We start from the raw sequence: 15,630 nt of genomic DNA on the forward strand, positions 1-15,630 counted from the left end.
TTGTATTAAGTAGGTTGGTACCAAAGACAAGGTTGAATGCAAAATATTAGTGAGCGCTACTAATTAGATGGCATGAAAGCATTCCATTTCGGCATAGTAATGCCAATTTAGAGAATACTATTGGTCCCAAATTTTGAGGGAAAAATTTTTAGGCTTGACTTCAGCGCATTACATTTTTTGTCAAATTGGCTTTAATATGCCGAAATGGAAATTTCGGTACAAAAACGCAAATTCGACAAAAAAAAACTGTAATGGGCTGAGGTCACACCTAAAAATGTCCCCCTCAAAATTTGGGACCAAAGTATTTCTCCAAATTGGACTCGAAATTTCAAATGGACAGTAAACTCACCGTTTTCGACACCTTAGGCATGAACAAAATACCACACAATAACAGATGTTTTTAAAAAATGCTCGAAGCTTTGTTGATAATTAATTTACGATGATTATCTATCAGCAAAGCAAGAAATCAAAATTTTTTTCTGGTTGCTTGTGGTTAAAATTGTGGTTAAATTTACGGTGACTTGCGAGGATGATGTTAATAATAGTATTAATAATAATATTAATAGTTGTAATAACAAGCAGATAGCCTCACCTTGCTGTACCTCATTTGGGAGCAATCAGCCTGCCACTTTGTCGTAAAAGGTGAAAGGAGCTTGCTCGCGTGACTAAACTGAGATATTTGTAGTTTTAGCAATAATCAACCAATTTATTCACATCAAACCAAGCGCACTTCATTCACTATACTCTACACGGTCCGAGGAATATTGGCGAACATGGAGTTTAGCCGACCAGGAAAATATGAGAAGTTTAGCCGACGTTTAATTCTGATTGCTCGACAAACCAGGTTGGTCAAAATATCACTAGTTCATCAGTGGTGTGCGGAGAGGTTGGCGGCTAAAATTCTAATTTCTCGGTTGTCGGCTAAACGCCCTTTCGGTAAATTTGACGATTACCATCTACACGTAATACTGGTAACAAGAAAAGAATGAATAGTCAATGAACTGAAAAACAAAACCACCATGCCATTTCTCAAATTTAATTTACGACTTTATTAGAAAAGAAAAAGAAAAAAGATTGAACAGCACAGATCAATACTCAAGTGCTTGAACCAGTTTTCGATCACTCAAAACAAAAGTGAATGATAATTACTCTTTTCAAATTTTAACCAAATCAATTAAAATTAAATTGTATTTTGGTATGCTGTTAGTTTGAGTTTTTATCTCGTTTATTAGATAACTTTTCTTAAATTTAGAACTCTAACCTGATTAAACGGAGGATATTCTTGATATAGAGTTGAAAACGGCATCTTTATTTCCTTCATTTACGACAATTCCTTGTTCCACAATTTCTCGCTGTAAATTCAGGATGCTAAATTCGATAAGACTGATAAAAATGAATTAGATGCTAGACCGCTTTTCTTTAAGCGGAAAAATGGTGAATAAAAACTCAATTGAGTCCGTGAATAAATTTTGAAGTATTTCCAGCTTTCGAATAAAGTATTGATAAAACAGAAATATTGATAAGATCAATGCCGGATTGAACTTGGACAGAAATTGAGAACGAAATAGAGTTTAAAATAAGAAAAATGAAGCTGTCCAACTGTATCGAGAATTTTAATACTGGTGCTTTCGGAACTTGGCTCTTATTTCAGTACCGGACGTAAATGTATATATTTAAACATCAAAAAAATAGTCGCTTATAGCCAAGTACATTCATAGTGGAATGATTGTGTATTTTGAGTGACAGTTTATTGTGTACGTTTCAGCATAGAATAAAGATGAGAAGAGAATTGAAGCTCACAGCAGGACTGTTATAAGATTTCTATTGGCTTTAGGAGTCCAGAATAGAACTGGCGCCGATTGCAATAGCCTGGATAGACAGAGCGGCATCTAGTTCAATGAGCTTTTACATAAAATATTTAATACAAAAAGGAACATATATAGTACCATATAGTGGTGGTTGTAGTGAGACCTCGCAACCAATATCAATATTGATCCAATATAAGGTTAAATAGCCGGTATCTAGTGGTACGTAAGTTTTAAAAGAGGCCTGATGTTTCAGAATAATTTTGGCGAAAAAAAATTGTGCTAAATAATTTTGTGGCAGAAAGTGTTTCGGTGAAAATTTGAAATTTGTTATTTAAAAGAATGAAAACAGCTTTTCTCAAGAGCGGCATCAATTAAGTGTTGTTCAACGCATATGGTCGAAATTAAGGAATTAAAGTTGGGGGGATTGAAAAGAACTGAGGACATTAAAAAATTTGAGACATTGTGCAAGCGTAGACAAAGGATAAAAAGCGGCGCCTGTGCTAGAAGCAATGGGAAAAGCGCACGAAGAAATAATAAAGAAAGAGGGAGAGAGAGAGCACTTGTGACTTTTTACAATCCACCATAGAGGAGCGGCGACTTCCGTTTGTTTACATTGGTTCAGTCTTTAAAGTGAACGCTATTTCTATGCCTCAATATCCACTATCTTCTGTCTCCCAATATCTTTTCCCCATCGGTCTTCTGCTGGTTAAACTTGTTCACTCGGTCATGACGGGTGCTTCCCCTCTTATTGGGGAGAGCAGTGACGTATGCTCAATCATCTCCTATCCCCCCTGACCCGGAGTGACCACTTATCACTTAAGTCCGGTCACCTGCAGGTTGGGTGAATTTGGGCAAACAAATCGAGGCACAAAGCAAAAAAAATAGTTTTAATGTCAGATATAAGATACCATGGCAATGCGAGTGTATAGGCATTAAACTATTGATAGTTATAAAGACAGCCCATTCCTTTCAATGCCTTATCACTGCACTTATATAGACAAAGGATGACTGAACGGGGGAGGGTGGAGGGGGGGGGGGGGGGGGTGGGGTTGCAAACTGAGTTAGATAGACTGTGGAACTAAAATTTAAAAACGCCTTGACTTTTCAGCATATATTGTTAAAGATGCAAAAGCCTTTATTGTGGGTGGGGCGGTGATGGCTTTTAAATTGAAACAGCGGGGTGCGAAAAAATTGGCACCCGCTTATTATGCGTTTTTGAGGACCAGCTAAGTGGCCTCATAATGTGTTCGTCCTTGTGTACGAAATTGTCCAAGATTATCCCCCCCCCCCCCCGACTTTTCTTCCTCTTTCGCATCTCCCACCTCAGATTATGCACCCAACTGAGATAATTTCGTTCCGGAAGAGTGGTTTAATTAAAAAGGCGATAAGTGGATGGAAACTTCAGACATGAGGCAAGCGCTGGCTACTGAAATTGATAATGAAATATTACTTGATGTAATGACACAAAATTTTAGATACCATCGCAGAGATATACATAGATGGAAATGGAATCTCGGGGACTTCGGTTAGCTTCAGCATAACCCAGGTTCTCAGAAGTATTGTAAGACCCATGTATTAACATAGCCGCACTGATTTTAGTTGTGAGCTTTGACATTCCCGATTTAAGTACACCTTTAAGCATTAAATGATTTTTAATCATACAAAATCATCAATAATTTTATGGAATCTTAGAAATCAAACTAAGATCATAAAAGAAATTCAGCTGGTAAAATACTTATCACATGAAAATAATTCAGCGTTCCAATTCGCTGCCCTATAAAATTTTATAACAATATTTTATCAGAGCTCATCAGATCTTCAAAAAAAATACCAGACACACTATGAGCAACAAAGGAATTTTTATCTTGACAGACAATTATTCCTGAACTCATTTATAGAACACTCGTTTATAACGCGACTCCCCGTTCTGTTTTTATCAAAAAGAGTTAAGAACGAAAATTTCTTAAACTTCCAAGAACAAGATATCCATTAAATATTGTTAAGCAAAATGAATACCAAAAAAATGTACGCTTTTAATCAGGAAAACTACTCAAATCCTTTCACTTAACTCTGATTTTTCCTTTTACTCAAACTAAGCATGCTTTGAACTCAGATTTTCTGACAAAAATATATTATGGGAATGGTATTTTTACGTCAGTTTTGTGTTAATGAAATTATTAGTAGTAAAAACAGGCCAAGTCCATTTTCAAATTGAACATTTTCCGTTTACAAGTTAAACCAGATTAGTAGTGTTTCAACTAAGATTACTTTATCAGGTGTCAAAAAACCATATAAGAACCAACAGGATCTTATAATCTATATGAAATTTTGTGCATCAGCAGAGCAGCTTCATCGTGTAAAAGCTTATGATGCGAAAAACCATTGCATTTAAGGACCTGGCACACATTTCTCATTGTGAAACATTAACTAAAATTAAATAAGACAAGATTATTTTCAAGAATTAGCAATAAGACAAGCTAGTGGCAAAAAAATACCAATAATTTTCTTCAAATTTGAGTTTACCGGAAAGTTTAATGCACGGTTCAAATATGTAAGTACTTAGTCAGCTATAGATAACCAATAGCGGAGAAAACTTTTTCAATCCAAAATATTTTAAAAAATCAACGGTATCTCAACGAAAAAATCACCACGTCATTGTGTTCTTAGAAATGAAAAATCATACTTTGGCCATTATAAACTTTGCATCTGTAAGCAAACAGTTACAATGAAACACTAAATAGAGAACAGCTGGTCCCAGTTCCTATTAAGCAGGAGAACAGAAAATTCTGTTATTTTGTTCACAATAACTTGATAACGGAAAAGAGATTACCACCTCCTCCATTTTCTGTTCTCCGTATTTTTTAATCAATTTCTATAATTGCAACAAATTAGAGTTCTCAAAAACAAATGTACTGCAAACTTGTGTGTTCCAATATTTCTTAATTTGTTTTTCCCCCAATTTTTCAGTTTTATTGAAAATTGAAATCTCATGATGAAAGGCTGCTTTTTTCGTCATTTTTTTACTGCTTAAAAGGAGATACTTTTAAAATGAAAACTTTTTAGCCGCATGCAGGTTGGTTTGACATCAATTGATGTTTCAATGTAAAATTCTTTTTTCTAAAACGCGCAAACTTTAGTTTTTAATCATAAAAATTTTTGTATCTACGTTTTTCACAAAAATTTTCAATTAAATGTTCGGAAATTTCAATTTGTATCAAAATTTTGCACTTGAATGTTTGCTGCAAAATTTTTAGTATTACTGTTTACTAATTGCTCGTCTAAAGCAGCTTGTTTTTTAAAGTTTGATTTAAGTTTACACATTTCTATCGCAGACACTATTATAGCGAGATCAACAATACCGTGAAAAAACATCAACACGTATAAACCTTCGGAAAAAATTTTGGTTCGGTTAGGAGCTTCAAATTTGTTGAGGACATAAAATAAAAACAATTTTAAAAGGAAAAAATCAGTCGTCAAGTTGATGAACAGCAGGTCAGACAGTTGTCTTGCAAAATTTTGCAAAAATCTTAAAAAAATTTTCATCACCCGATATCTTGGAAAATTGAGGCTAAAATTTTCATCTTGCAAGACAATCTTCCAAAGAAGGAGCATCTTGAAGAAAACTTAAAACTCGCTCCAATCAAGCTTCACTTTCTTCGGTTGTTATCTTTGCTTTTTTCTAATAAATATCACTGACTAGTTTTTATAATTCTTTTCACATAATTTGGTTTCTTTTATATTTCTTTTTGATTTCTTTTATATTTCAACCTGCACACAAAAAATTTAAAATTCAACTTTTTTGGTCGTATAAGCTTGTTTCAGTGTAAAATATGAGCACGGACGACACTCTTTTTAAATGATGATCATGCTCAAATTTGTATCAATTGCATATGTGCCTATCTTGAAAAATCTTGTCAGTTAGCCATTAAAATTCAACTGGGATTATGACCTCTTTAAACAAATGGTTTACCAAAAAACGGGTTCAAAATGAGAATTCTCCCGGCTCTCTTTGAAATAACCATTTGGAATTCATAGGGCCTTTTTTCACCACCCAAAATGGGTTTAAAATAAAACACAGCCAATTTTTGTATAAAATAAGGTGAAACTGTTATTATTTTGAACAAAATGGTGCCAACAAACTTTTAGTTGAAACTTTGAGATGAATTTTTGTGGCCTATAGATTTATGTTACAGCAATTTCTAATTTAGCAGACAACAGGCAAAATTTACCAATTCATATTACGAGTTTGAACGCTTCTTACTTAAAGTTTAGCCTATTTTGAGTTTGCCTTAAATCGGTTTAGATAATTTACGTTGCAAATTACTGTTCTAAATAACTGAAGACTGAAGTAAAACGCAGCAGACTGAATTAAGAAACCGAAAATAGATATACTCATTGTGAACTAATAACTCGGAGTGATGTCAACCGTATGTAAGGTTAAAATACAACATCAATGAGCTGTCTCAGAACTCATTAAACTCTTTTAAAACATCACAGCTCTTCCTGCCAAATTTTTTGTTGTTCCTTCTCTCCTGAGTGACCAAAACTCTGTTAACCAAGCTGATCTTTGCAATAAATCTTAGACGTCCTGAAAAAATTTACAGTTGTTGGGAAAGAAGGCTGAAAAAAAGCGACCGATTTTTTTAATAACTAACAAACATCAAGACCAATGACAGGGCGGTGTTAGCTAATTAACTGAATGCTTTATCGATAAAACAAGAATTATTTGCGATTAAAAAGTATCATGTATCGAATAAAGATCTATCAAATAAAGAAGGAAGAAGCTAAGAAATGAGAATCGAAAAAATCTTACAATGTTACTTTCGTAGTTGCTCTCCGGATGTCCCATAAAGGGGCTGTTCAGCTTGGCAGCCTCCAGCAAATCATCTTCAGTGGACCGGTAGAAAATGCCCCCAATTGTACTCTTCCTCCTCCCACTTGAGCACCCGGAACCCCCTGCAGACCCAGCCAGTACCCCGTTCGAGTACTGATTATGGTGGTGACTGGCTCTTCTGGCGTTGTGGTTATAAGTCGATAGTCCAGCCGCTGCAGCCAGGGCATTCTGCTGCGCCATTTGAGCCTGGTTGCTAGCTTGTAGTAATCTGTTAAAGTTAAAATCAGAGTTGAAATCAGTAGATTCAGATGGTTCGCATTCCTCCATGGCTTGTACAGATTAAATTGAAATAATAATGCAACCCACAATTTTTAAATCCAGAATCTAGAACTTTAAAGAAGTGGAAATTTTGTCTTTTTTAAACAAACAGTTGATTGAGGAATTGATCGTAAGTCAGAGCAGAGTGAGAAAGCAAAAAAATGAGTAATGCGGCTAATCCATTTTCTGCAAAATGGACAAAGTTAACTTATAAGATATTGTTAGCCATGTATTGAGTTATAAGCGGCTCACACAAAACTGTTCTGAAAATTGATGACTAACAAAATCATACGTAAGTTGAGAAAAGTTATATCGGGGTTTTCTTTCGTCTGGTAGACGAATGATTGAGAATTTGTTCAGAATTTGATGCGATTCCTGTAATGAGAAAAGATCAAGTTGAAATTTATATCAATCGATTACTATATTGGAACACAAATTAAGAGATAAAATTTTCAATTTTGACCAAAATTGATGTTGAAGCTTAGCCAAAACCGCTCAAATCTTTGTCAAACAAACGCCCAGGATAGATAAAACTAGAATCATTTGAGAATACAGGTGGATGTTTGTTTTGCCCAAAATATGATATCTAGATAACCGGTTCTATAGTCCAGTATCTCGCACGGACAATCCTGATCGGCGTCCTAAAGTTGCGTGGAATGTTGATACATGGTTAAGGAATGTAATAACGTTTGACAAAATGAATAATAGTTATTGGCTTTTATTAATCTGGGCAGACAATGAACAGTGTAGTCAGTTTGGTGTCTCTGTGTGATATACATGCAAACATGCTCCTTTTTACTCTGTTGTAGCCGGTGACTGTGTATAATAGTGGAATTTGCCTTCATCAAGTTTAAACAAAAACAATAATAAATCCAATAATGCTATCAAAGGAACAAAATCCGCCTCTTTCATTTATGGAATTGACTTTGAGTTATAATCTCGTTTCCAACAATTAATTTGGACATGACATATTTCTGTTACTCTGTCTTATAGAACCAATCTGTCTTTTATACATGCAATCGTTAGAGCAAATCCTAAAATCGGCCTGAATGAAAACCTAGATTAGGGAGGGGCTACGAATTTCATAGCTTGACATTGCTTCTTGACGTCAATTATATTTTTTCAGGTGAACTAAAATTCGCCACCAGGGTTAAATATTATAGGCAACATGAGTATTTAATATACAATTTACCTTTAGTGATATATTGCAGTTTAATGATAAGTCAAACCAAAAATGATAAACCAACATTTAAACTTTCAATTACCCGTCAAAAGTGAAAGTAGTTTTTAAACAAAAAACGATACGACAAACAGCCAAGTTATCAATATTCATCACTACATAAGATTTCATAGTTTACTTTCTGTTGTTCAGTACCAGCTTATCGGGAAAATCAAGACCTATTGATGGGGCTATCAAGCGACTTAAGTGTTTCTCAACGATTAGTTAGGCTGATATATGCTATATTTTCTTTAAAAAAATGTCATTCGGGATAAAATTGGAACTATAAAAGATGTATTTTATGAACAGTTCTTTATCATTATAACACACCATGGTAACTGGCGAGTAGCGATTTCAGGATGCTTGAAAGATAAATTTGTAGCTCAGTTTTGAACCTAAGTAGATAAACAAAGCTGGGTAGATCCAAAATATGCCATGAAAATTGCCATCCAGATAGTGCTGGCCCAAGAACCACTTTTTAATTTAAAAGTTTGAGTGGATATAAGTCTGCATGTTTAAAAGTTGTGAATTACTGGTTTTGCTTGTCCTGGATTGAAATTAATCTTTTGAAAAAAGATAATGACGTACGCTAACCTCAATTCCAAAAAATTTTTTGTACAAAGTTTTAAAAAGATGTCGGTTTTGTTTTACTTTTAGAAAAGGAGCACAGTTTAGTTTTTTTAGTAATTGGCAATTACGATCTACAAAAAATTAGAACAGTTTGATTTTGAAAAACCGCTAGCTTTTCTGCTACACTGCTACACGCAAGTAGAATTTCACTAGCAGGCCCGCAAAAGCATCACAAGAAAATCATTTAAAAGAAAAGATAGAAGATTAAAAAATCAGATTTTTTTTGCACCACCTGGGGCTGGAACCTAAGCCCCTCGTTCAAAAGCAATAGGTATTACGTTTCGTTACCGATGTGTTTGTTTTGTGTATATTACCCAGGGCCAACAACTTTTTGTCCAGCAACGTTTTCTGCTTTACTATTTTCCATATTTAAGGACCGCTAAGACTTGTACAGATAACAATATTCTACATGGTGGCCTAGCGTAACTCTTCTACGTTAGGCTGCATGTTTAAGGAGCGTTTATAACATGCAATGATACGGAGCTCAAACATGCGAAAAAAAAGAGAAGAAAGAAACAAAAGAGAAAAGACAGAGGAAAGAGAGAAAACGAACGCAGAAAAAAAGAACAGGAAAGAGATAAAAGAAAGAAAAGGACAGAAAAAAACAGAAAACAAAGAGAACAGAAGAGAAAAGACAAAAAAAACGAAACACAAAAAAGAGAAATGAAAGAGGAAAAAGAGAAAAAGAAACGAAAAAAAAAAGAAAACCAAGACAGAAAAGAAAAAGAGAAAAGAAAGATCAAAGAAAGAAACCGAGAAAAAGAAAGTTAGAAATAAAAGTAAAGGAAAGCAAAAAAGAGAAAAGCAAAAGAGAAAAAAGAGAAAAAAGGAGAAAAGACAGAAAAAAAAGAAATGCAGAAAAAGAACAGGAGAAAAGATATAGAAAAACAAAAGAGAAAAGAGAGAAAAGAAGAAAAGAAGAGAAAAGCAAAGAAAAGAAATGAGAGAAGGAAGAGAGAAAAGAGAAAAAGGAGAGAAAAAGACAAGAAAAACAGAAAAGAAACGATACAGAGAAAAGAGAAAAAAACGAAAGAAAGAAGAAAGAAAGCAAAAGGAAGGCAGAGGAAAGAAAGAGAAAAGAACAAGAGAAAAAAGGAAACAGAAAAAAAAGCAGAAAAGAACAGAGAAAAAAGAGGAAAGAAAGAGAGAAACAAGAGAGACGAAAACTACAGAGAGAAAAGGGAGAAAAGTAAGACAGAAGACAGAGGGAAAAAAGAAAGAAGAAAGGCAGAAAAAAAAGAAACATAAAAGAAAAACAGGTTTTTGTTCTTTTCTCTTTCCTAAAGAGAAAACAAAAGAGAGGAGCAAAAGAGAGCAACAAACGAGAAGAATGAGAAAGAAAAGCAAAAAACGAACAGAAGAGAAAAAGAGAAAAGAATGAAAAAAAAATGAGAAAAAGAAACAAAAAAGAGAAAGGCAGAAAAAAGAATAGAGTAAAGAGAAAAGAAACGAAAGCGAAAAGTAAGGAAGAGAAAAGAGCAGAAAAGAAAGGGAAAAATAGAAGACAGAAACAAAAGACACAAAAGAGAAAAAAAGAAAGAGAAAAGCAAGAGATAAAAAGAAAGAAAAGAGAACATAAAGCGAAAAGGAGAGAAACGAAATAGAAAAGAGACTGAACAGAAAAACCGACAGGAAAGATAAAAATAAAAGATAAGCGAAGAAAAAAGAGAGGAAAGAAAAGGCAGACAAAAGGAAAAGAAAATACAAAAATGAAGAGAAACGGAGAAATGAAAAAGAAAACCAATTCAGAAAAGAAAAGAGAGAAAAGCAGGAGAAACATGAAAGAAACAAAATAAAAAGGAAGCCAGAAAAGAAAGAGAGAGGGAAAAAAGAAAACAATAGAAAAAAGAAAGGCTTAAAGAAAAGACAGAAAAGAAAAGAAGGACGGAAACGAAGGACAGAAAAAAAGTGAAAATCCAGACAGAAAAGAGAGAAAACAACGAAGAATGGCAGAAAAGAAAGAAAAAAGCAAGAGAGAAAAGAAAGAGAAAAAAGACAACAAAGAAAGAGCAAAGAAGAAGATAACAGATAGACAATAACGAAAGAGAGAAAAAAGCGAAGAGATTAAGAGAGGAAACAGACAGAAAAAATTGAAAGGCAGCGAAACGAAAGAAAATACAAAGACTAAAGAGAGTAAAGAAAGCGAGAAAAGCAAATTAGAAAAGAAGAGAATAGAGAGAGAAGAAAGAGAAAAGCAAGAGAGAAAGGCAGAGATAAAAAACAGAAAAGAAAGAAAACAAGACGATACCGAGAAAAGAGACAAAAACGAAAGATAAAGAAGAAAGAGAAACTAAAGAAAAAGCAGAAGAAACTCAGAACAGAAAGAGAAAAGCAAAACAAAAAATGTAAAAAGAAAGCGAACAGAACGAAAAACTGAAGGAAAAAATGAGAAGAACAAAAGAGAAAGATTAGAAAGAAAGGCAAAAAAATATTTAAAAAAGAATAGAAGAAAAAGAAAAAGACAAGGAAACAAAAGAGAAGAAAGACAGAAAATAGAACAGAAAAGAGAAAAAACAAAGGAAAATAAAAGAAGGGAAAGGAAAGATATAAGACGAAATAAGAAAAGAGAAAAAAGCGAAAAGAAAGAAAGAAACAAGAGAAGAGAGACAGAAAAGAACAAGAAAGGAACGAGAGAGAGAGAGGAGAGAAAAAAGACAGAAAAAAACAGAAAAGAGAGAAGATTGAAACTAAAAAAATACAAAGAACACAAAGAGAGAAAACAAAGCGAGAAAAGCAAATCAGAAACAAAGGAGAAAAGAAAAAGAAGAGAAAAGCAGGATACAAATGGAGAGAAACAAGACAGAAAAGAAACCGAAAAAGAAACAATACAGAGAAAAGATTAAGAAACGAAAGATAGCGAAAGAAGAGAAAAGCAAGAAAACAAAAAGCAGCAGAAAGGCAGAAAAAAAAGTAGAGAAACAGAAATGAGAGCGAGAAATAAAGAAGAAAGAGATAAAAGAAAAGCAGAAGAAGAAAAAAGCGAACAGTACAAAGAGACAAAAGACAGAGAAAGAAAAGCGAGAGAAAAGCAAGAGAAAAAAGAAAGAGAAAAAGTCAGAGAAAAAGGCACAGAAGAGAAAAGAAAAAAAGGCAGAAACTCAGAACAGAAAAAGAAAAGCAAAAGAAAGAAAAAACGGAAATGAGAGCGAGAAAAAACGAAAAATTGAAGAAAAAATTAAAAGATAAGAACGAAAGAGAAGGATTAGGAAGAAGGGCAAAAAATAGAAAAGAAAGAACACAAGGAAAAAAAGAAACCAAACAGAGAAAGCAGAAAAAGAAACAGAAAAGAGGAAACAAAAGAGTAAAGAGAGGAAGAGAAAAGAAAGATAAAGAGAAAGGCAGAAAAGAAAGAGAAAAAAAGCGAAAAGAAAAAAAAGCGAAAAGAAAGAAAGAAGCGAGATAAGAGAGACAGAAAAAAAGAAAGGAACGAGAGGAGAGAAAAAATACAGAAAATGACAGAAAAGAGAGAAAAGAAAAACTAAAAAAAAGAAGATAAGGAGAGAAAAGAAAGCGAGAAAAGCAAATCAGAAAATAAAAAGAAGAGAAAAGCAGGATACGAATGAAGAGAGAAAAATCCAGAAAAGAAAGAAAAGGAAACAATACAGAGAAAAGGAAGAGAAACGAAAGATAAAGAAGGAAGAGAAAAACAAGAAAAGAAAACGCAGAAGAAAGGCAGAGAAAATAGAGAAGTAAAAATGAGATCGAGAAAAAACAAGAGAGTTAAAAGAAAGGCAGAAGAGAAAAAAAGACGAAAGACAGAGACAAACGCAAGAGAGAAAAGAAAAAGAAAAGAAGAAAGGAAAAGCAGAAAAGAAGGACAGAAAACAGAGAGAGAAAAAAGTTAGAAAAGAAAGATAGAAAAGAGAGAAGCGAGAGAGAAGGGAGAAAATGAGAAAGAACGAGAAACTGAAGAGAGAAACGAGAAAAGAACAAAAGAGGGCAAAAAAAAGAGAAAGGCAGAAAAAGAACAGAAAAGAAGGACGGAAGAGAAAAAGACAAAACAAAGACAAAAGAAAGACAGACAGGAAATACTGAAAAGTGAGAAAAAGACAGACAGATAAAAAGAGCAGAAAAGAAAGAAAGAAAGAAATATAGAAAAGAAAAAGACAAAAAATAGAAGACAGAAAAGAAATTCAGGAAAGAAAAACTAAAGCGAAAACGGGAGGAAAAAAAGCAAGCGACAAAAGATACAGAAAAAAGAAAAACGGAAAGAGAGAAAAGATATACAGAAAAAGACAAAAGAAAGGGAAAGCGTAAGACAGAAAAGAAAAGCAAAAAAACAGAAAAAAGGAGAGAAAATAGAGAAGAAAGAGAAAAAAAGACAGAAAAGAAAGAGACAATAGAAAAAAAGAAAACAGATAAAAGCAAAAAATAAAAACAGGAAGGAAACAGACAAGAAATATAGAAAATTGAGAGAAAAGCAAGAGATAAACAAAAGAGAGAAAAGAAAGAAGAGAACAGACAGACAGAAGAAAACAGAAAACAAGCGAATAGCAGAAGGGAAAAAACAAAGGAGAAAAAGACAGAAAAGAAAAAAGCAAGAGAGAAAAGAAATACAGAAAAAAAACAGAGAAAGGATGACAGAAAAGAAGGAGAAAAGCAAAAAAGAAAATCAGAGAGGAAAAAAGTCAAGAGAAAATAAAAAGAAGCGGAAGAGGAACAAAGAAAAAAGAATGAGAAAAAGAAAGACATATAAAAAGAACAGAAAAGAAAGAGAACAGAAAGACAGAAAATAGAGACAAAAGAGCGAAATGACAGAAAAGGATTACAGAAAAGAAAGAAAGAGAAGCCAAAGAGAGGTGGAGAAAAGAAAGACAGAAATGAAAGTCACAAAAGAAAGCGAGAAAAAAGACAGAAGAGAAAAAACAAAAGAAAGGGAAAAGAAAGACAATAAAGACAGACAGGAAAAACAGAAAAGAGAAAGAAAAGCAAGAGACAAAAGCAAGAGATAATAGAAAAATAGAAAAGAAAGAAGAGAATAGACAGATCAACGAAAACTGAAAAGAACGAATAGGAAATAAAAACAGTAGGGAGAAAAAGACAGAAAAGAAAGAAAAGTAAGAGAGAAAAGAAAGACAGAAAAAAACAGAGAAAGGATCGACAGAAAAGGAGAAAAGCAAAAAAGAAGAACAGAAAGGCGAAAAAAGTACGAGAAACTAAGGAGAAGCGGATGAGGAACAAAGAAAAAAGAATGAAAAAAGGAAGACAGATAAAAACAGAAAAGAAAGAGAACAGAAAGACAAATAAAGACAAAAAAAACGAAATGACAGAAAATGATTAGAGAAAAGAAAGAAAGAAAAGCCAAAGAGAGGTGGAAAAAAGAAAGAGCCGAAGAGGAAATACGGAAAAAAAGAGAGAAAAGCAGGAGAAAAGAAAGACAGAAAAAAGCAATAGAAAAAAAAACAGGACAGAAAAGAAAGAGAAGAGAAAAAAAAACGAAAAACAGAAAGGAAAAAAGATGCGAGAAGCTAAAGAGAAGCGGAAGAGGAACAAAGAGAAAAAAGAATGAGAGAAAGAAAAACAGAAAAGAAACAGAAAAAAGAGAGAGAAACTGAAAAAGAGAGAAAAGACAAACGAAAGAAAGAAAAGACAGAGACAAATGAACAGACAGAAAAGCAGAGAGGAAATACAGAACAGAAAAACAAGAGAAAAGAAAGAGATAGACGAAAAAGCACACGAGAAAGAAGAGAACAGACAGACAGAAGAAAACAGAAAAAAGCGAATAGAAAGAGAAAAGAAAGAAACAGAAGGGAGAAAAAGACAGAAACGAAAGACAGGAAAGCGAGAAAGGACAAAAGGAAGAGAAAACAAAACAGAATAGAACGACAAAAAGACAGACAGGAAATACAGAAAAGAATGAAAAGCAAGAGATAATCGAAAGAGAGAAAACAAAGAAGAGAATAGACAGACAGACAAAAACCACAAAAAAAATCCAATAGAAAAAGTAAAAGAAAGAAACAAGAAACAGACAGAAAGGAAAGACAGAAAAAAGAGAAAAGTAAGAGAGAAAAAGAAAGACAGAAAAGAAAGCAACAGAGAAAAGAACGACTGAAAAGAAAGAGAAGAGCAAAAAAGAAACAGAAAGGAAAAAGATAGGAAAAACTAAAGACAAGTGGAAGAGGAACAAAGAGAAAAAAGAATGAGAAAAAGAAAGACAGATAAAAAGAACAGAAAAGAAAGAGAGAGAGAGAGAGAAAGAGAAAAGAAAGATAGAAAAAAAAGACAAAAGAGAGAAAAGACAGAAACGGAATACAGAAAAGAAAGAAAGAAAAGCGAAAGAGGGGGAGAAAAAAAGACCGAAAGAGAAAAGAAATACAGAAGGAAAAAGAAAAACGAAAGAGAGAATTGATATACAGAAAAAGACAGAAAAAAGAGCTCAGAAATCGCAACAATCTTTGATGAGAATTTAAAAACGCTACACAAAATCTTGACCGTGTTGCATTTCTATCTAAGTGATTTAAATTTCTATATCATTTTTTTAATCAATTAAATGGACAATTTTTCATCTTCGATTTCATTTCGGACTTTTACTTAAAGAATCTTTACTCTGTCAATATCTGTGATGCATATGTCATTCAAGGACTGTTTTCGGGTGACAAATTTTTCGGCGATGGAATAATTTTTTATAAGCAGGTTTTCAGTCATTGACCTATTTTTGCATCCGCGGTTTTTCGGTCGTTGACCTTTTTGGCACAGGCAGGCTTTCGGACATTGGCAGCTTTTCGGTTAATGACCTATTTTTGCATCCACGGCTAATTATTCATTGACCTTTACGTCATAGGTAGCTTTTCAGTCATTGACCTTTTTTGCATCCGCAGTTT

General features: G+C 33.5%; 1 protein-coding gene across 6 annotated transcripts in view; it reads right to left on the reverse strand.

Moving 5' to 3' along the window:
- The window catches only part of LOC142340946 (uncharacterized), a 193,822-nt gene that overhangs the window by 20,007 nt on the left and 158,185 nt on the right, over positions 1-15,630 (reverse strand). For all 6 annotated transcript variants that reach the window (XM_075391766.1, XM_075391768.1, XM_075391730.1 and 3 more), the window contains one exon: positions 6,622-6,910. In XM_075391766.1, the coding sequence (XP_075247881.1) occupies positions 6,622-6,910 (289 nt within the window). The remainder of the gene's footprint in view (positions 1-6,621; positions 6,911-15,630) is intronic.

The sequence above is a fragment of the Convolutriloba macropyga genome, chromosome 1 (assembly GCF_964194025.1).
Source record: "Convolutriloba macropyga chromosome 1, txConMacr16.3, whole genome shotgun sequence".
NCBI classification, from domain to species: Eukaryota; Metazoa; Xenacoelomorpha; order Acoela; family Convolutidae; genus Convolutriloba; species Convolutriloba macropyga.